At 32.1% G+C, this 21,209-nt stretch overlaps 1 protein-coding gene across 4 annotated transcripts in view; it reads right to left on the bottom strand.

The window, feature by feature from the left end:
* GRIK2 (glutamate ionotropic receptor kainate type subunit 2) overlaps window positions 1-21,209 on the bottom strand; it is a 681,135-nt gene that overhangs the window by 209,662 nt on the left and 450,264 nt on the right. For all 4 annotated transcript variants that reach the window (XM_066358812.1, XM_066358814.1, XM_066358813.1 and 1 more), the window contains one exon: window positions 20,512-20,718. In XM_066358812.1, the coding sequence (XP_066214909.1) occupies window positions 20,512-20,718 (207 nt within the window). The remainder of the gene's footprint in view (window positions 1-20,511; window positions 20,719-21,209) is intronic.

Below are 21,209 nucleotides of genomic sequence, written 5' to 3' on the forward strand. Positions count from 1 at the left end.
AAGGATGTAGGTACCACTATGTTCATTGCAGCATTATTTATGGTGGCCGAGACATGGAAACAACGAAAGTTCCCTTCAATAGATGATTGTATAAAGAAGATGTGATACACACACACACACACACACACACACACACACAATGGAATACTACTCAGCTATAAGAAAAGATTAAATACTGCCACTTGTGACAACATAGATGGACCTTGAGAATAATATGCTAAGTGGAATAAGTCAGTCAGATAAAGCTAAGAACCATATAATTTCACACATTTGCAGTAATAAAACTGAAACTCTTTAAGACACAGACAACAATATGGTGGTTACCAGAGGGAAGGGGGATGGGGGAGAAGTAAAGAGTAAAGGGGGCCAAATATATGGTGATGGAAGATTATTTACCTTTGGGTGGAGGTACACAATGCAATATACAGATTATATATCATAGAAATATGCACTTTAAATCTATATAATCTTATTAACCAATCTCACCCCTATAAAATTATTAAAAATAAAAATATTTAAAAAGAGGGAATTTATATAGGATCATGAAATCAAACATATTAAAGTGAAATGCTATGAGCCAGTGGCTGAAAAGAACAGTGGGTGAATAACTGTGATTAATAAGTGGATGATAGCATAAAAAATAGTTTATTCAGAAAGCAGAACTTCAATAAAGCATGGTTTTTCTAGAGTTTAGAGAATTCATGAACTTGGAACAAAAATAGGGATTATAATATTAGAGCTATTCAACTATATTCCATTTACCTTTTCTGAGCACATGGTGGATTGCACACCTTTTCTCCCTTGAAATTGAGCACAGTTACATGATATATTTTAGTCAATGGAATGTAAGCAAACATGATGTGTTTTCATATCTAGGGAGAAACTTTTAAAGACAATGTCCAATTCACCATGTTCCTTCTCCTTCCATGATGTGAAAATCAGCAATAATCAAATGATAGCTCTTCTATCTGTTTGGGTTTCTGAGTGAGAAAATGAACCAGAACCCTCAGCTGGGTTTTGATTTATATTTAGTCTCCATAAAGTGTAAACTACTAAGATAACTTTAGCCTAGTTCATGCTGCCTAATTCTGAGAGCCAAGAGGATCTGACCCAACCTCTTGAGGTTAAGTGGAGTGAGAGAGAATAGTCATTGACAGGGCCATAGAGGGAGCAATTTCAATAGGAGAGAGGCCAAATAGAATAGGAAATAATGAGAATAGATATTAGAAATTAAAATACATTATCAATGATGAAGTGGGTGGAGGTCCATAGGATATAATAAATGGACTGTCAGAAACAGAGAGAGTGATTAGAGAAAATCAACAGAGCACAGCACATTCTAAAAGCAAAACTACAGAGAAAATTAAGCAGACTGGAGTCTTAACATTTTTACAAAGTCCAATAATAAATTTGTGACTTATATTTCATTTAGTTTAATTTTCATGTTAAAAATAAATTATTGTGGATATAAATTGCAGTTTTTCATTGCTTTTCACCAAATTCTCAAATTCATTGATATTTTATGAGAGTGGGATTAGGTACCAATCTTCTACTTTTCCTTATCTCTGCTCTCATATGTCCTAGGTCAAGCAAAAAGCATCATTTGAATGGCTCCATATCTAGATTCCACAGGGAATTCAGACTTATACTTATTTATTTGTTAATTCTATTGATGTTTTCAGTGGAAAGTAGGGTAAGTGAAAAAGGCAGTAAAATGTCTGAGATTGTTTATATTTATTTCAGATATTTGGCTATTCTAGCAAAAAAAATTACTAATGACAGCTAACACTGAATGCTTAAAATATACTTGGTATTATTCTAAGCATTTTATATATTTTATGACATATAATCTTTAGCAGGTTTTTTTCAATGCCTTTTTTAGATAAGAAAAGTGAGGCTCAGGGAACTTAACACAAATTTCCCAAAACCATACTTTTGATAAAGAATGGAAGGGGATTTGGAAATCTGGGTGACAGCAAAGGTGTTCTACTAGTATTATTTTGAAGGCTTTATTTTCTTTTTTTTTTCAATGAGAGGAGGGGAGGAAGAGAAAGTCTTCCACATGTGCCCTAACCAGGATCCACCCGGGAAGTCTACTGAGGGGCGATGCTTTGCCATCTGGAGAGTTGCTCCACTGGTCAGCAACCTAGCTATTCTTAGCGCCTGAGATAGAGGCCATGAAGCCATCCTCAGAACAAGGGGCCAACTCATTTTAATTGAGCCATGGCTGCAGGAGGGAAAGAGAGTGAAAGAGAGAGAGAGAAACAAGAAGGGAGTGGAGTGGAGAGGTGGAGAAGAAGATGGCACTTCTGTGTGCCCTGACCGTGAATCGAACCCAAGACATCCACATACTGGGTCAATGCTCTACTACTGAGCCAACTGGCCAGGGACTTTTGAAGGCTTTTTAATATCAAAATACATTTGGTGAACTAACTTTCAACCTACAGTAAAAATGTATTAAGGAATAATGAATCAAATGTAGATTTCTTGAAGATAGCCTATAAAGACATGATCAAGTCTTCATTAAATTATCAAAGTTTGTATTGACATTTAAACTTGAGACATAGTTCTTGACAATACACCAAATCTTAGTTTATTCAAACAGTACCTGTTTTTATGCAGATGCTTTTATTCTTTTAAAACTGTTTTTATATATATCAAAACACAATACTGTTTGTATATATTCATAAACATACATATGCAGTGTATACTGTATGCATATAGAAATAAGTCTAGACACAATTGTGCATGTACTAATAATGTTGTATCAATTACTTTAAAAATTGTAAAGTTTAAGTTTATTTCATATTTTATTTTACTTTATTTTATTTGTGACAAGAGATAGAGAGAGACATATAAGGACAGACAGACAGGAAGGGAGAGAGATGAGAAGCACCAATTCTTCATTGTGGCTCCTTAGTTGTTCACTGATTGCTTTCTCATATGTGCCTTGACTGGGGCACTACAGCAGAGTGAATGACCCCTTGACAGCAACCTTGGCTTGGGCTCAAGCCAGAGACCTTTGTGCTCAATCCAGCGACCATGGGGTCATGTCTATGATCCCATACTCAAGCCAGCAACCTTGTACTCAAGTTGGTGAGCCCGTGATCAAGACAGATGATCCCGTGCTTAAGAAAACCTGGGTCCTCTGTGTCCCAGTCCAACGTCCTATCCACTGTGCCACCACCTGGTCAGGCAAGTTTGTTTTTTAAGTGTACTGTGATTTACATAAAGGCCATATTAGAGAGTATCAGAACACTGTTATTATTTTTAGGCATATTACATAAATATATTCTATTTTATGATAATTAGAAAATAAAACATCAGCTGATTAACAAATCATAACAAAATTTACGTAAAGAGGTGTATGGGAATAATGATAGCATATGCTTAAAAGTAACATCATTTACTTAGGAGCTCGGAATAATCTAAAAACACTGACTAGAAACAAGACTCATCGTAACTCAAAAAATTCTTTACATAACGACAGTCTGATTTGAAAACAGAAAGACAATGGTTGTTTTGTTACTATGGCTATTCCTGGCAGTTATCCAGGGATTACAACGGCACAACCTTACAAACAGCATAGAAATTGACTGTTTCAACAAAGGGTCTCAGCAGGATAATGAGTGGTACACATTATTTCTCACTGTGCATCATTGAGCTCCTTTTGAACTTTGCCAGGATTTAAACAATGGTGACAGGGCTCTGGCACTGGCAGAAAATAAGGGCCTTGAACAGTGCTTCAGGAATAAGGGGTTTTTGTTTGTTTGTTTGCTTGCTTGTTTTTGCTTCGTTTTGGTTTGTAGGAAACCATATTTTAATCATTTAGACTGTTTATTGGTCATAATTAGTTTTGGAGTCTTAACAAAGCTTATAAAATATCAAAAAGAAATATGCTTTCACAACTGTCTTCTAAAAAAGGATTTAGAATTGCTCTTTATCATTAAAGATTAAATATTCAAATCCAAAAGTAGAAAGAAAAAAAAGCTTCTGCTAACAGTTTAATGGTATCATGAGTAGGGAAAATGTATAAGTTGGATGATATGAAATTCTGGATATTTCATTTTAATCTACAAAAATAGCAATTCTAAGTTTCAACCTAATATTATTACTAATATAATTAAATGATTTGACAAAACACTTTTTCTTAAATTTTGACTTCTCAAGTACTAGCTTCAGATTTTACACGTTGCTCAGATCGCATTTTTATTTGTAATGCTAATCCCAAGGTAAGCAATAATTATATTTTTAAACCTTAACTAGCTTTTTTGAGCAGGAAAAATTGAAGATAAAAGATGTGCACATACACATGCCTATTCCTGCAATTGATTCATCACAATTTTTGGCTGAGAGATATTGTTGACCACTGAATAATATTTTAGAAGAAAGTTGTTAGGAATTATTTTTACTGATTTGGATACACTGAGTTCTTTTATGATCTTGACTTGTGTTTATAAAAAAAGTTTTCCTGAATACATTTTTCTGATTCATAACTTTCATCATATTAGATTGATTCTTCAAGGACTATTCATAGTGCCACCTCTTCACAAAGCCTTTCACATGCCTCCAATTTATATTTTTCTCTTGCTCTAGATTTATTATATGTCTTTTAAGTATGCCCTTTGATACTTTATTCTTTTTTATTTTTTTTTAAATTTTTTAAGATTTTATTTATTCATTTTAGAGAGGAAAGAGAGCGAGAGAGAAGGGAGGAGCAGGAAGCCTCAACTCCCATATGTGCCCAGGGTTTTGAACTGGTGACCTCAGCATTCCAGGTTGACACTTTATCCACTGTACCACCACAGGTCAGGCTGATACTTGATTCTTTGATTAATCAATTAAATAATTATTTGTTTATGCCTAGGTCCTATACTCAAATAGTCTGGAAAAGGAGTCCATATGTAAGTCATCTTCATGTCATTTGTAGTGACTTGCACAGAACCTGTACAAAGTAGTTCCTTCAATAAATAAAAGAAATAAATGTGTTTGGAGTTTTTTTATTTAATATAGTTTGCCATACAATAAAATTAACTATATTGCTCTCTTTAATGTATTTTCTACATTATTGCTTAATAAATAAAATATTAAATTTTTAATTTTTATGTACTCCCATTTGGGGTAGGGAGTCAGGAAAATGCCATTTCCCTGAAAATGAAAGCAACAATTCTACATCCAATATATAATGTGAAAGACTAGGTATTTGTACAAACATCCCACCACACACATTTCCAAAAATATTAAATGACCAGAAAAATACTTTTCAGTAAAATAAAGACTACATTAGTTTATATATTTTTTAGTTGACATCTGCCTTGATTGCATGTAATCCTCTAATCTCCATAGGCTAGAGCTATAAAGTTTGATAAACCAGAAACCAAAACCAGAAGTTAAGGTCTAGAGCCCTAGCAAAAAAAATAATCAGACTGGAGACTTTTACCTAATAAAACTACCACATCTGAGCACACCTATACTCAGTGGGTCAACTAGAATAAAGCTCACCCCACAAGTAGATGGTGAGGACCCTTTCTTAATTTTAATTTTGGCCTTAATTAGATGGGAGTAAAAAATAAAATGCCTATTCTGAGAATTCTTAACCCCTTATCCACCCTCTTCTGGAGGTCTCAAAAAAAAATCAAATAGAAAATTTATTTTAAAGAGTTCCAGACTGGTTGTTTCATAAACACCTGGAAATGCTACTGTAAAATTTCCTGATATTAACAAAAACTCTCGTTTCAACAGATATTATTTCAAGTTATATGTACTTTGACAATAAAATATCAGAAAGTATCCAATGAAATAAATCTCTGGGAGCAAGAGTCTACAGAAATAATAAACTGCAAAATAAGATACTCAAGAATAAAAATATTAAAATTATCACATATAATATAAACATAAAAAGTGTGTACATTAATTTTAAATAAATAGAAGATATGCAAAACACAAAGAGTCAAAAAACTGAGAAATTAAAAGTGAAATTTGAAAACAAATCCAATATTTTTTAAAACAAAATTATAATGAAATTAAAACTTCAATGAATTGGTTATATTACAAATTAGAAAAACTAAACCATAATTTAGCAAAATGGCAGATTTATACAAAACACAGCACAGAGAAAAAGTGGGAAAATACAGCTTAAAAACATGGAAATTCCAAAATAAATCTAATCAGCTTTCAGAAAAGTGATGTCATATATGAAGAAATGGCTGAGAATTTTCAAAAATCGATAGATGTCATGAATCCTCATGTAGGTTGTCAATGTAATTAAGCAAGATAAGTAACTGAGAACTAATTTTTATCAGAGTAAAGCTAAAAATACCACATAGAGAGAAATTTTAAAAGCAGCCAGAGGGAAAAAAAATTTAAAAGATGGAACAACAAAATTATAGCTAACTTTGCGAGAACAACAATGAAAAAACACCAAAAGAAAAGTGTGAGCCAGTACGCTCAAAGCACTGAGAAAAAAATATTAATTTAAAATCACATCACAGAAAAACTATCTGTCAAGAGTGAGGGTAAAATAAAGAGAATTGTAATAAAAAGAAAAATGAATTTGGTACAACCAACTGAAAGTCATGAAGTATGTTATGCTAGAAGAAAATATAACACCACAGAAGGTTTGTAATATAAGAAGGAATTAAGATTAAAGTAAATATATGTGTTAAATTTATTCATTCTAAACAAATATTGATTATATAAGATAATAATATTAATGGCTTGTGACATTAAAATAAATCCAGTTATAACTAAAATAACTATAGATGTCAGTATCTACTATTGGTCAGTTTAGCCTTCTAATGTCCTTACATTGTTTTGGAGAAAGACAATATTTATTGCTAGCTTATTAAGTATGCTTGTTAAAATAGCCACTAAAATAATCAGTAAAAATAAGGCTTGTCACTTCAAATTAATAGAACAAAAAAGATATGAAAGCCCATTAAATCAAAAAGAAGTCAAGAAAAGAGAAAAAAAGAAAGCAATTTAGAGAGTAAAATGCAAATGATTTAAGAGAGATTTTTGGTGTGTTACTAATTTCATCAATCTTATCAAGAAAAGCAGTTGTTGAATTAAAAAATGATAGTGCACTTAATTTTAACACCTTTGAAATAAGATGTTTCATTCAAGTTGATGTGTGATGGTCTGCCTTTGAAAATGAGAAAGATTTTATATGTGGAGTTTTTGTACCAGGAAAGAGTGTTCTTATTCTCAATGTCCTGCATTTGTACTTAGAAATATCACCAGAAAATGGGACAAAACATCATGTTACCTGGGCTTTTTTGTCTTTTGATCCCTGATTTGTAAACTGGCTTCCAGTGGCACTTACGAAACAGGAAGGAGTACGAACACTGGGAAGCACTGGTCCTTATTACACTCACATGAAATTTAATATTTGATTTAAATTCAATCCCATGTGTTTAGTTGGCTCAGTAACTCTTGAATAACTGCATAAGCACTAGAGACTTGCACAACTAAGGTCCAGGCCCAGAATCAAGATCACTGTTATGGAATTACCACCTGTGTAGGTGGCTGTGCTGAGCAGTCAATGCCAGTTTGAAACATGTTTAATTCAATCTTACCCTTAGTTCATGAAGCATACCTCATATTAGATTATGAATATACCTTTTAAAATACTAACTTTCAAATTATTCAAATGCTGATTGGAAATAGAAATAAAAGTTACTTAGTAGTCTGTGTAGTATTTTGTGTAGCAAATCAGGCAAAATATGTGTGAGGAAGTTAAGAAAAAATAAAAGATACTAGATACAATATGAAGTAAGCACAGGGCTTTTTGGAGGGGCTGAGGAGTGGGAACAGGGTGAATCAATCATCAGGTGCTCATTTGAACCTACAAAATATGAGGTAAGATAGCCCTAGTGTATTGTTACTGAGCAAGTGTTTACAACATTTCAATCACAACCCACAGATATGAAATTTTATTAGACATGGATTTCATTTTGGGGGGTAATTGTAATATAAAGTATAAAGGTTTCATATAAGCATCAAAATAAATATGAAGTTCTCAACTGGAGTTTGAATTATGCTCACTGTACTGCCATTGCAAAGATTGAATTATATATAATGCACTCTAGAAATGCTTTCATCCAAAGACTGTATTAAGGTGCTTAAAAGATAAACTCAAATAACCAGGATATCTTCCTTTTTTTAAGGTGCTGATGTTAAAATTGTTACCTTGAAATTGATGACCCTTTGATTACAGAGTTCACAATATTTCTCTTCTGCTCCTGCACTGAGGACAAGCTATCTTTCTGTATTATCATATGCAATCAAGTCTCATTTGATTTATGCAAATATAATTATGACAATTCTGACCTGGTGTATTATTAATCTGGAGAATTTCAGGACAAAGCCACTTTTTTTTAGGTATCATATCTTGAATGTTTTCCAAGACTTATACATTCTTATTATCTTGCCATACATTGACTGATATATCTGACAATATCTGTTTTTAAAACCTTGGACAATGACTTTTCTATGCATCTACATTTCGTGTTTCAGAATGTCCTTATTATTCCATAGATATGACTCATTTTTTTCATTTTAAAACTCTAACTTCTGTTTGTTCCACTATCTCACCAATTTTACTTTTTTTCAAAAGGAATTTGTGACAATATCATAGCTATGGCTTAGAGTAATCGCAGGTGTAATGTAAAGATTATTACACTTCCCTAATAGAGAGTAGAAGAACGTAGGCAAATCATTTAAATATATCGATTTATTCTATAGAAATGCATTGACCACCGCCACCAAGTGTGTGGCCCTGTGGTAGGTGTTGCGTGTAGGAGATACCAAGAAGGAGATGGAATCATTCCAGCTGAATCAAGACACTGACACCTGTGTAAAGGAGACAAGGTGTATACATTAACAGCTGGAATATAAAGGTTGAGAAAATTCATCTGAGGCATGTCACTACTTATAAGTAGTTTAGTAAGTGAAGTTGGTAAAATTGGCATGATGAAAACAAGAGAATTAATTTATTTTACAAACAATCATTAAGTGTCTATTATATGTTAGTCATAGTGCTAATTCCAGAAATACAGTGACTCCCAGAGCTTATATTCTAACTGGGAGAGAAGCCTGAAGTCATGTTTTGAAGCACAGAAAGTGACATTAGAGAAATTTTTTAAAAATCTAAATGTTGCTAAGAAATTAATCTACAGTGAACAAGGAAAGCTTAGCATATTATAAGGGACCAAAATCAGTCATTCCTGTGGAAAAGAAAATTACAAGAACATAAACTATAATTATTATATATTATCTAATACTAAACTAAATATTATCACATAAGATAGTAAATAAATTTATACTTAATATGTTCTAAAGACAATATCTCTTCCAAAGATTTAAGTTAGATAATATGTTTTTAAATATCATAATTAAACATATAAAAAAATGAACTCTTGATCAGTGGCTATATCTTTAGCAAAACAAATGTCCTCAAAAAGCCAGAAAACCTTAAAATGTAATTAAAAGTAATCATAAATTTATATGGGTATGGCTAAAGATACATGACTTTGTTATAAAAATATAATAGTTAATGTTAATGGAATTACATACTACCAAATAAATTTATTCTTAATATATTGTTGCTAATGAATAAAAATAAACCTATCAGGAAAAAAGAGACAGAAATCTCTTTTACTTGATGCTAATTGTCTCTTAAAAATCATCTAAAGCAGATAAGAGTTTATCTGAAATTGCTTTTCAATATATTTAAATGAATCTGACCAAGATGTACTTCACTGTCTTAGTCACCTATGATGTTATATAAAATAGACTTCCTCAACCTTTTTCCTCTCAGGCAGGATTAGATATGTACCCATCAGGTTTCCATAAGTATCTGGGAATTAACTATATTATTGTAGTACCTGAAGTAGGTTAGAATTAGGTAACTTTCAATCATACCTGGGATTCATTTTTATGCTTATATCTTCAGTGTCTAAAATTGTGACAGGCATAAAAATGCTGAATTAATAATACTGAGTTATACTTCCATTTAGGGATATCTAAAGAATATTCTATTTTAACAATGACATTCTTTCCACTTATTCAATTACTTGGGAAAGCAACTCCACACAATTTTAGGTAATAAAACAATCTAATCACAGTTAACAAAGAAATATTTGTGCAATTAAATAAATTCATGCTATGGTTTCCTTTTTAATTTTTTTTTATTTGCTCAGGACTTTGTTCTGTTTCTGTTTAGATTTGTGCATGTTCTAAAGAAAATGTCAACTTAATAAAAACACACATTTGTTTATACCTGTATAATTTGTATTCATTCTGGTAATTATAGATGCAAATCAGTGCTTTTTTGTTAATAATACAAAAACACACAGATGTGCCATATACAACAGATAGACTGCCCACTACTTACTGTGTCACTGTAAATTCACTGAGTCAAATACAAACTAATATTATTAAACTTAAATTACTATAGAATTTGGATTTGTTCAGGTGGGCAATATTTTCGAGAACCCTATTACGCTTAATTTATATTTCTACTTTCATTGTTATATAATACTTTGAGCTATCAAAATCCTATCTTGAAGCTTTCTCAAATCCAATCTCTTTTTTTGTTCATTTTATGAAGCTTTATAAAAGCTTTATTGTTTTAAGAAGCCTTGTGTGACTATGTTAAATAATTAGTTATATACTGTTTTGTAAGGCGCAAAAGTATGCATAGAATGTATAGGAACGTATAGGAGTTTCTCCATACCTATGAAGTCTCCATAATATCAACTTAGAATTTTACTTCCTCATAACCTTCAATTTATGACTGTGCTATATTTTTCTTGTAATATTTATGTTCAAAACATTTATTTTACTGATAGTTTTAGTAATTTAAGTTCAGAAATAATTTTTGAAGAACTTATTTAGTAGTATTCATGGGAATTATTGAATAATTTATTGTATACTTGCAAAATGAAATAAATTTTAGTACTGGTTTTTCCTATAAAGTACAATTAAATGGCAAATTAGAAAAATATGGTTGTTGAAAAAGAATTTCTTTTAAAATTTTTGAATATAAATTATAAAAAAAAATTTTAGTGGTTTATTTTCATTTTTAAGTTTAAAAAATACAAATATTCCTAAACATAACCTTAATATTACTGCAAAACTACATAGAATGAGGTCAAATTTATTATTAACTTAGCATTTAAGAAATATTTAACCCTTAAAACACCTTATTTCCTTTATGAAAGAAATGTGATCATTATATTTATAAGATGTTGTTAATGCTGCAGTTGACAGTGTCTTTCTCAGACTAGATAAGCAATATATCATTGTTGAGCATCAACTGTGAAATAATTTCTAGTGAATCTTAATCTATTATATAGCACAAATCAGAATTATACTAGTCTATGATATCCTAATTCTGGATGAACTTTATCAATATCTTAGTCTCTGGAATTTTTTGACGGTACACTTTGATTTTCAACACCTGTGGTTTCAATACCTTTAAAATGTTTTTAAATATTAAATTTAATGAGATGACATTGATCAGTAAGAGTATGTAGGTTTCAGGTAAATATTTCTATAATATTTGAACTGTTGATTGTGTTTGTGCCCATCACCCAAAGTCAAATCATCTTCTGTCACTGTATGTCTGTCCCTCCTTATTCCCTTCCCTCCCAACTTCCACTCCCCCCACCGTAACCACTTCACTTTCACTTTTATCTATGTCCATGAACCCATTTTTAAAAGAAACATTCAGTTATAAAGAATTACATTAGCCCTTTAATAATGAAGATGTTCAGAACAGGTCTCCCCAAGACATGCTACTTTTGCATGTTAGTTGAAGACAACGGAGAACCTGCAGGCATAATAGAAACTTTTGCTTCATCCTTATAAAAATTAAGTTGGCAGCCTTGTCTGTAATAAGAGTTATTAGCAAAAATCATGTTTAAGAACTTATCTATATGGCAAGGCAGGCATCTAACTCCTGAAATTGCTCTTCTTATTGTCCTGTGTATTACCATCCTCCTCTCTGAAGCTTGGTAGCACTACCTTACCTCATGCTATGGCTCAGAATATCACCTCATTTTACCTTTCTGTGTCTGATTTCTCATGTCTGTTGGGTTCCCATACATACTTATATGATTAAATTTGGTTTTTTTCTCTTGTTAATCTACCTTGTGTTGATTGAATTATTAGACCAGCTGAAAGAAACTAGAAGGGTAGAGGAAAATTTCTTCCTCTCCAACATGAATGTATCATAAACTTTTCTTAATTCCTTGCCTCTAATACCTGAGCTAACAGTTTCAGGATTTCACATTAAAAGTAAAAATCACTTGCTTTTCAAGTTGCTTTTTTTTTTTTACAAAGAAAGGACATTTATTAATAATTATGTTATAGCTTAGCATATTTGGGGATCCATCTTCATAAAGGGAGTAAAAAAAAATTCATATCTTTTTCTTCAGTTCAAGTCTAATTAGTATGGGTGATGAAATAATTTCAAAGACAAAAACTGTCAGACTCTTAAATAGAGAATATCTCTGTGAAATCCAGTAAGTAAGAATTTCTTCAACCAGGAACAAAACAGAACAAGCCATGAAGAAAAAATAAATACACTTGTAAAACTTAGACTTTAAAACTTCCATGCCAACAGACACACACACACACACACACACACACACACACACACACACACACACTTAAACTTTTTAAACAAATTAAAAGACACAATCCTTATTAGGATAAATATTTACATTATTATTTTCAGACTAGGTAATAAATCCCTATGTATCTATAAGAAAAATCAAAGAACATGAATGGGAAATTCAAAGAAGGAGAAACTGATGTCTCTAAATATGGGGTGGGGAGAAGAAGAAACTAAAAATCAGGAAATTGCAAATTAATGTCATTCCATTTAAACTGACCAAATTCAAAGAGTAAGTCTTTTAAGTTAATAATTTTTCAAACAAACAGAAACTTTTTACACTACTAGTAGAAATGTAAACTAGTAAAAGAATTCGGAGAACTATTTTTAATATTTAATAAAATAAAAAAAAATATGTCAACTCTGATCAATTCCTTTCTCAGTGCATCCTTCAGAGAAGCTCCAGGGGACATGATGTGGCTCTTCATGACAGCATTAGTTTTTATACTATTATATAACACTGGAAATAACTTGAATGTCTCAATAGAAGACTAGTTAAATAAAAATGGTATATTTCTATCTAGAATACTATTGAGCAATTTATACAAAGTGGACAAGAATACCAAATTTAAGATAGTGATTATATGTGTGAATGCAAAAAGGCCTATGGAAGAAAAAAAAACAGAGAGGTCTGGGGTGGGGAGAAGGTGTACATGGCAGGCCTGACAAGCTCAATGACCAAAAGTAACCACACAGGATGGTCTGATCCTAAATTCCTAACTAGGCAGGTCATGGCAGGTGGTAGCGTCCCAGGTACCAGGCCTATAGCTTCCTTGATTGTTCTTCAGCATCTAAGAGAATATAGTTAAATGTTGAAATGTCAGAGAATTTTCCTTTCCAGACCCCTTGAAGACATAACCACCAGGAATAAGGGCACAAGACCACCACAGCACAAGACCAAGAAACCCCTCACTGTTATCTTGTTCCCAAGTACCATCTCCATGTGCTGTAAATGATAACTAAATATCCTGTACCTACTGATGTAACAGCAGTACGTGTTTCATCATTGTAATTTTTTCCAGTCATAGAGCTTTCCTGCTTTGCTTTCTCCTGCTCCCACAATCTTTCACTGTAGATTTCATATACCTTCCTTAATGTTTTTCTCCTTTGATTCTAAATGCAGAAAAGGAACTTGTTGGGCACATAAAATGTATTATGCTCACTTTGTTAAAGAGGCTGTTGCCCAGGTGATATTAATGTGTGTTAAGAATTGTTGTAGCCTGAGGCTTGGTTTTGGGATTAAGCCTGTCCCACCCTTTTTGGTGTGAGGTGGTACAATCCTATCATGCCTCAGAGAAGTGACTTTGTATTAGAGACTTCCCTATTATGTATATTGGATTAAGGGTTTGGATTTCTACACTATAAAATGGGAACGGAGCAGGAGTTTGTCGCTCTTGGTTCCTGAGATTATCATTAGAAGAGAGAGCAGAGGAGAGCAGAGAAAGGCCATGTGGAGGAGGCCAGGAGAAGCAGCCAAGATGGTGGAGTGCTGAGTGAGATGCCAGTTTGTGTAGAGTTTGTATTTGGGATAAGGAAGGAGATGGGGAACAGAGGTGAATAAGTCTGGTGAGCTAGAAACCTTTGATTCTAGGAAACTCGGATAAGTCAGTGGCTTTGTGAGCACTGAATGTGACTGGGTTTTGGAGCCCAGTGTATGTTTTTTACTTGCCCGCCGGGTGCAAGCTAGGATTAAAGGCTATGGCCCACCAGTTTTTGGCTCCATGGTTTCTTTACCGACTGTCCGAATCCAATGCGAACCTGCATGGGCCGGGCGGCTGTGATAGTGGACCTGGCCCTGCCTACTGGCTTTACAGAACTGCAAATCGGCAATTCTCCACAATATTTTCTCAATACATTGAGGTCTTAATTGTGGGACTGTCTTCCAAAATTTTGGATCAAATAAACTTTACACATTTTTTTTCTATAGATTTGAATTTCTTTTTGTTGTTGAAGCATGTATAACATGCAGAAGCATGAGGAAAATGTGATTCAGTCTTTTGTGCTTGACTTGGAAAATTAATGAATTAAGAGATTTTATGGTAAGGACCTTCAATATTATCTGTAATGTTTTATAGTTGTCATTTTGAGGTCATAGGAAAATATAAATTAATTTGCACTTCTATTATTTAGTTATTTGTCTATAACTCAAAAAAGTAGTTATAATATTACTCTCCTTCAACTTTTTCTGAAAATATTAGAATGCTTCCACTGCAGTGCAAAATTGAGACAATGTGAACCAAAATTTAAAGATATGGGGCAAGTCAATTTTCATTTAGTGGAAACTGGTTTCTGATTTAGCCTTTCCATTATTGTGATATTACCTGGAGCCTTTTTAAGTTCCCTGAAAAGCAAATATTTGATTTCTTCCTAGTACATAAAAAAAAGTGCAATCAGCAGGCACAAGCAAAGTATAGTGAGGTCTTGGAAGGTTCATTTATGAATCATAAAAGGCTTGATAGTGTTAAGTACCAATTGCAATGCTAAGGAAACATGCTGGGGAGCACTCATGCATCAGGAAACCATAACATCAGGAGTCCTTTTAAAAATAATGTAAAATAAGAGCAGACCCCAACAGACTTCCGACTTTACCATTCTTGTTTTATAAACTGAAACAGATTTTTTTTTCCTGTAGTTTTTCTTAAACTGTCAAATAATCAAGTTTTTGTTTGTTTGCTTTTAAAATTTCAGCAGCACTTAGTTATAAAAAGGAGCCTCACTGAAAAGAAAAAAAATAAGCTTTTATTGACTTATACATTCTCCTACCAACCACAAATGGTAATGATATTAAAACACAAGTCTCTTTAAGCACAAAGGAGTTGTCAAGTTCATCGGCATTTCTAAAAAAGCTAAGCTTAAATGTTACTTAAAAAAGCAGACACCTGGACTTGTTATCTTTGAATATATGTATCCTGATTTATTGATGTAGCCCCATTAAAAAAATAAAATTATTTAATTGTGTAAAAAAAATCTTAATAAATGTGATTGCTGACAAAAAAAAAAAGCAGACACTTTTCATAGTCCAATCTATTCAGTTTTAAGGAGGTAAGAAGATTGAGAATATGAATTTAAAAATATTTTTTGCTGTAATTATTAAAAAAAAAACTTTGCTCTGAAAGTAGTATATCACACATCTAGTCAGTTATTTGTTCTAAATATATAATAATCATGGTTCAATAGTAATCTGGTAAAGTAAATCATTGTAATAGCCAAGATAATGCAACATGAAAGAAAACATTTCATACCCTTGGGATATAGTAACAGTAATAGTAATAGTGATAATAATAATAAATATTAACAACAATTAATTGCCAGGCAACACACTAAGACCTGTGCAATATACATTCATATTTTAAATGAGAGTCAACTTCTAGAATATGATGTGTACATTCCTTAAATAGCCCAGTTGCGGAAGTGAATTTTGTTTCTATAATTGCATACCAGGTAAATACGCAGTAGTTTTTTGACTTAAGGTTGTTTTTTTGTTTTGTTTGTTTTAAATCTATATCTGTATTCATAATAGTGTTCATCTATGCCAAGATTTCTTTCACACAGTAAGTCCTGGACCTACAGTGAGATCAGCATTACTGTGCAATAATATTTAAATTATTCTTTCCTCATATCGTTGTCTTTCTTCCCTTCACTGTGTCTCCTGCATCTATCCCCCATCTCTGCTGTCCTGCTGATCCATTTAACTAAATTAAAAAGGCCTAAAATGTTGTTGCATTCTCAGATATTAACATTTAGTCCACATCATTATTCTATGAAATAAGTATATTATTCCCATTTGTACATACGATAAAACTGACCCTAAAACAGGATCCATAACTTCCCCAAAGATACTCATCATAGACGATTGATAGGTAGGTAAAAAGGAAGATAGGTTGATGGATAGATAAAGACACCCAAATTCTCAAATTGACAAAGTTCAGATGTAATTATAGGTCTGTGGAGTATGAGAACACAATATTCCCTCACACATTTAATCAGCATTATGACACAAGGTCAGAGAAACCCCAGCATATAACTGGCTTAAGATGCCACCAGCTGAAAGATTAAAGAACAAAGAGTCGAGTCTCAAATAACAAGGAGTGTCTGTGATTAAGCACAAGAAGCAGTAATTCTATAGGTATTCAAAAATTGGTCTCTTTTTTAAAAAGTTTTTTAAAAAGATTTTATTTATTCATTTTAAAGATAAGAGAGAGAGAGAGAAGAGGGGAGGAGCTGGAAGTATCAACTTCCATGTGTGCCTTGACCAGGCAAGCCCAGGGTTTTGAACCGGCATCCTCAGCATTTCCAGGTTGATGCTTTATCCACTGCACCACCACTGGTCAGGCAAAAAAAAAAAAAATGGGCTCTTAAAAGCAGTGAAATGGTCAGGAAAGGCCTGTGGAGCAGGAGCACAACACAGATTCCTGGAAGTGAACTTTAAATAGGTGACAAGATGAGAGAGCTGAAGGAGTGCATGAAACACTAAGGGTCAAAGGACAATGGATAAGAAATTAAAGGTCAACAGGAGTACTTGAAATTGTCTACTGCAACCTTTCAGTATCTCTACAATGCTCTGAGTGGGAAAGCTTTAAGACATTGATGATAACATAAGAATCTGACAATAATGTACAGGTGGATTCCTAAAGGTGAGGAAGGAAGTTTATAATAAAAATGAGGTAGCAAGAGTTTGAACTAGATTGCTGGGTGTAAAATTAGAAGGTAGGGACAGATTTGAGGTCTATTTTTAATCCACATATTCAGAGACTTTGCATGCTCTTTATTAACTCTTATATGGATGATTACAAGCATACATCTTCTTGTAGTTTTCCACTGCCTAGGAGACATCACCAAAGATTTGAAACTTAACTGTTCTTGTCTTCTTTAAGCAGTCCTATTACAACATGGGCTTCTAGTTTATTGCAACTTAGGTGTTTCCCTCATGCGAATGAATAACTCTAGTTGGCTATATGAATAACATGCTTACAACAGTTGTCTTATGAGCCTATAAATGAGTTCTTAGCCATGAGGAATAAAACAATCAAAGGCTACAAATAAAATGTATGTTTAATTTCATACTACAAATGGAATAGCAAGTTTCTATGAACTCATCTCCACTATCTCAGTTTCAACAGCTAAACTTACATTTAAGAGTGGAAAATCTTGGTAAAATATTTTATAAAATATAAAAAAAATTATGATGTTTTATTTTCTAGAGAAAGATATGTCACTGTTTATTTCCTTACTTGGCCCTTGAATAGACACTTTCAGTGGGGTCTTAGGAAGGCAACATAAGAATAAAATCATTTGGAAAATACATAGCACATTCTTAAAGGAACATGGTGTTTGAGTGTAACATTTGGTGTAAACTATTGTGAAACTTTTGTGCCATTCTTTTAAAAATATTCTGGAATTCTAAATACTTTCTGCAATTGTATTATCTGTGTCACTTAGTGATTTTCAGTATTTTTAAGCAAAATGATACAACCAAGCATACATTACAACACTGAGGACTACTGATATGGTATAATATCATATAGTGAACTGATATGGTAAAATAGTATCCTTATATAAATTTTAATCATTTTGATCACTCAAAAAATTATCAATTTTTATAGCTGCCCAACAAACTTCAATGGCTCAGGTTATTTCATTGTGATAAAAGTTCAAATAATGCTTAGCCTGATGAAAAGACCTCATAGAGTTAAAATATTAAAAAGAGTAGGTTATTTACATACAGGAAAAAAATGCATAGATATTCCAGTACCTCCTTTGTAGGAGGTCATATGTTATTAAGATTTCAAGAAATGTACTAAATAATGAGTTTCTGGGCAATTTTTTATGTTTTAAAAAAATGTATTTGAGAAGTGCTAGATTAAGGTTTTATAGGATTTAAGCAAAAAATATAAATCTCTTCACTTTTAATCTTATATAAAATTCAAATTTGACACAATATTAAGTCATAAAATATGTATAAGGAGTTCCCAAACTTATTTTGATTTTTCCTTTAATTATTTGATTGAAAACATATCAAATACTACTTTTTTTTAATTGGGTGCCCCCAATTTGCTCATATTTTAAGCATTATTTTTCCCATTATATTACCTATTTCTAATCTAATAGTGAGTTTGATTTCCTAATACATAATTCCTTCCTAAGTTTAACTAATTCTAATACAAAGCTACCATTCAAAGACATAGGCCATTTAGGTGGAAAAGCACTGAAATATTCATCAACCAAAGGTTTTTGATTGACTTTACTGATTAAAATTCAATTCGTAATTAATATCAATAGCACTATAATTGCTACATTTTTTTCATTGTAACAGTGTCTAAATATTTTAATTCTGAGTCTTCAATAAGGATACTCATCAACACTATAGGAGAAATATAGAATAAGTAAGAAGATACAAAATTTGTGCTTATTAGTTATGTTCTTATTTATTATCTACTAAATGTCAGGTACTGTATTAGAAAATTCATAGATACTAATCATGTTTATTAACATATTATTCTTTCTCATATGTCTTTATTCTTGATAATAAAGTTTGTAATTAATAAAAATGTTTCAAAATGCTTTGAAAATTGCTCATATTTGCTACTTCCACAAGTAAGAATTTTTATTAAGCGTACAATTCACAATGTTCTCTAAAATAAAATTATTTTTGGTTCAAAACCCTGGGCTTGCATGGTCCAGGCATATATATGGGAGTTGATGCTTCCTGCCCCTCCCCTTCTTTCTCTCTGTCTCTTTCCCCCTCTATAAAATTAATAAATAAAAATTTAAAAGAAAATTATTTTTATTATTTTGTAGAATTCTTAGCAATTATTTACCCCTAGTATTATGGCAAATAGTAAAATAAACTTAAATGTTACAAATCACAAAATAAATACAATGCTATATTTAAAAGATAAAAATTTATTTCAAAGGAATGACTTTACCAACTAAGACATTATAAATAATGCTTTCTTGGCCCTGTCCGGTTGGCTCAGTGATAGAGCATCAGCCTGGCATGCAGGAGTCTTGGGTTTGATTCCTGGCCAGGGCACACAAGAGAAGCACCCATCTACTTCTCCACCCCTTCCCCTCTCCTTCCTCTCTGTTTCTCTCTTCCCCTCCCACAGCCGAGGCTCCATTGGAGCAAAGTTGGCCCGGGCACTGAGGATGGCTCCATGACCTCTGCTTCAGGTGCTAGAATGGCTCTGGTCGCAACAGAGCGATGCCCCAGATGGGCAGAGCATCGCCCCCTGGTGGGCATGCAGGAGTCTGTCTGACTGCCTCCCTGTTTCCAACTTCAGAAAAAAAATAAAATAAAATAAAATAACTATGATAAATAATGCTTTCTTGTCCATGAAAAAAATCCTTGGTTTCTTTAATTAAAAAATATAAAACAAAATGTTTATCACCCTGTTAAAATATGTTTAATATTCTTGCTTTATTTTAAAATAGTACCTTATTCTATGCTCTTTGCCCTATATAGAAAATACCTTAGTATAGAAAATATTTATCATGAAATTTAGATTTGTATCACCCATTCACTCTATTGAGAAAAGCTGGCATTAAAAGTAAAAAAAAAAAAAAAAAATCAATGTTGAAAATCACATTCCATTTTATAAGTTAAGAGAAAATACTTCAAGATATCAAAACAACTGAATACTAATTTAAGATAGAAAACTCTTTATATGAACTTTACATCTCTCTTTGATTTTTTCTATTTAATTGCAAAAAAACATACTTTCAATAAAATGGTTGAAGGAAATATATACTTGACATTATTAACCAATGACCATCAAAAAGAAATAATAATCTACCAAAAGTGATAAATACTGAGAAAAAAGACTTACATGATCAATTAGTTCACGGACCATTCCATTCCACTGTCCATTGCCATCATCCTGGGCTCCATATTTTCCATCCTCCACAAGTCTAATTTCATATGTAAAGCCAAGGATTGTTGATAACTCTCTGAGAAGGTCAATGCAATAGCCTTCAAATCGATCATTCCCATAGAGTGGTTTGTCAGACTTCTTAAACAGGACATAAGGTTCTTCCTGGAAACAGTGAATATGAATGTAGGAGGTATCAGTTAATCATGAAACCTAATATCAGAATTATAGCTTTTCTTAGAAGATAGAAAATTTCACTTTAATTTATGACACAAATAAATTATATCTTTTTCTAATTTTAATTAATATTCAGGATGGGACAAAAGTAGGTTTATAGTTGTTCCTATGGAAAATAATAATAAATAATAATACAAGAATAAACTCTGTATTTCATGTACTCATAACTGTAAACTTACCTTTGCCTCACTTTATATTTTGAAATACTAACAAGGCAGATTATCAGTAATATTTGTTCTTCACAAAAGAATATTTAAATATAATAATTTACCTTGAAAATAATAAAAATAGTTATATATCTTTAATATATAGCTTATACCACATATAATAAGTATGACAATATGACATGCTACATACTGTATAATACAGAAATATAATATGTACAGATATAATATATAATACATACAAATATAATTTCA

This window comes from Saccopteryx leptura, chromosome 1 (assembly GCF_036850995.1).
Source record: "Saccopteryx leptura isolate mSacLep1 chromosome 1, mSacLep1_pri_phased_curated, whole genome shotgun sequence".
Lineage (NCBI taxonomy): Eukaryota > Metazoa > Chordata > Mammalia > Chiroptera > Emballonuridae > Saccopteryx > Saccopteryx leptura.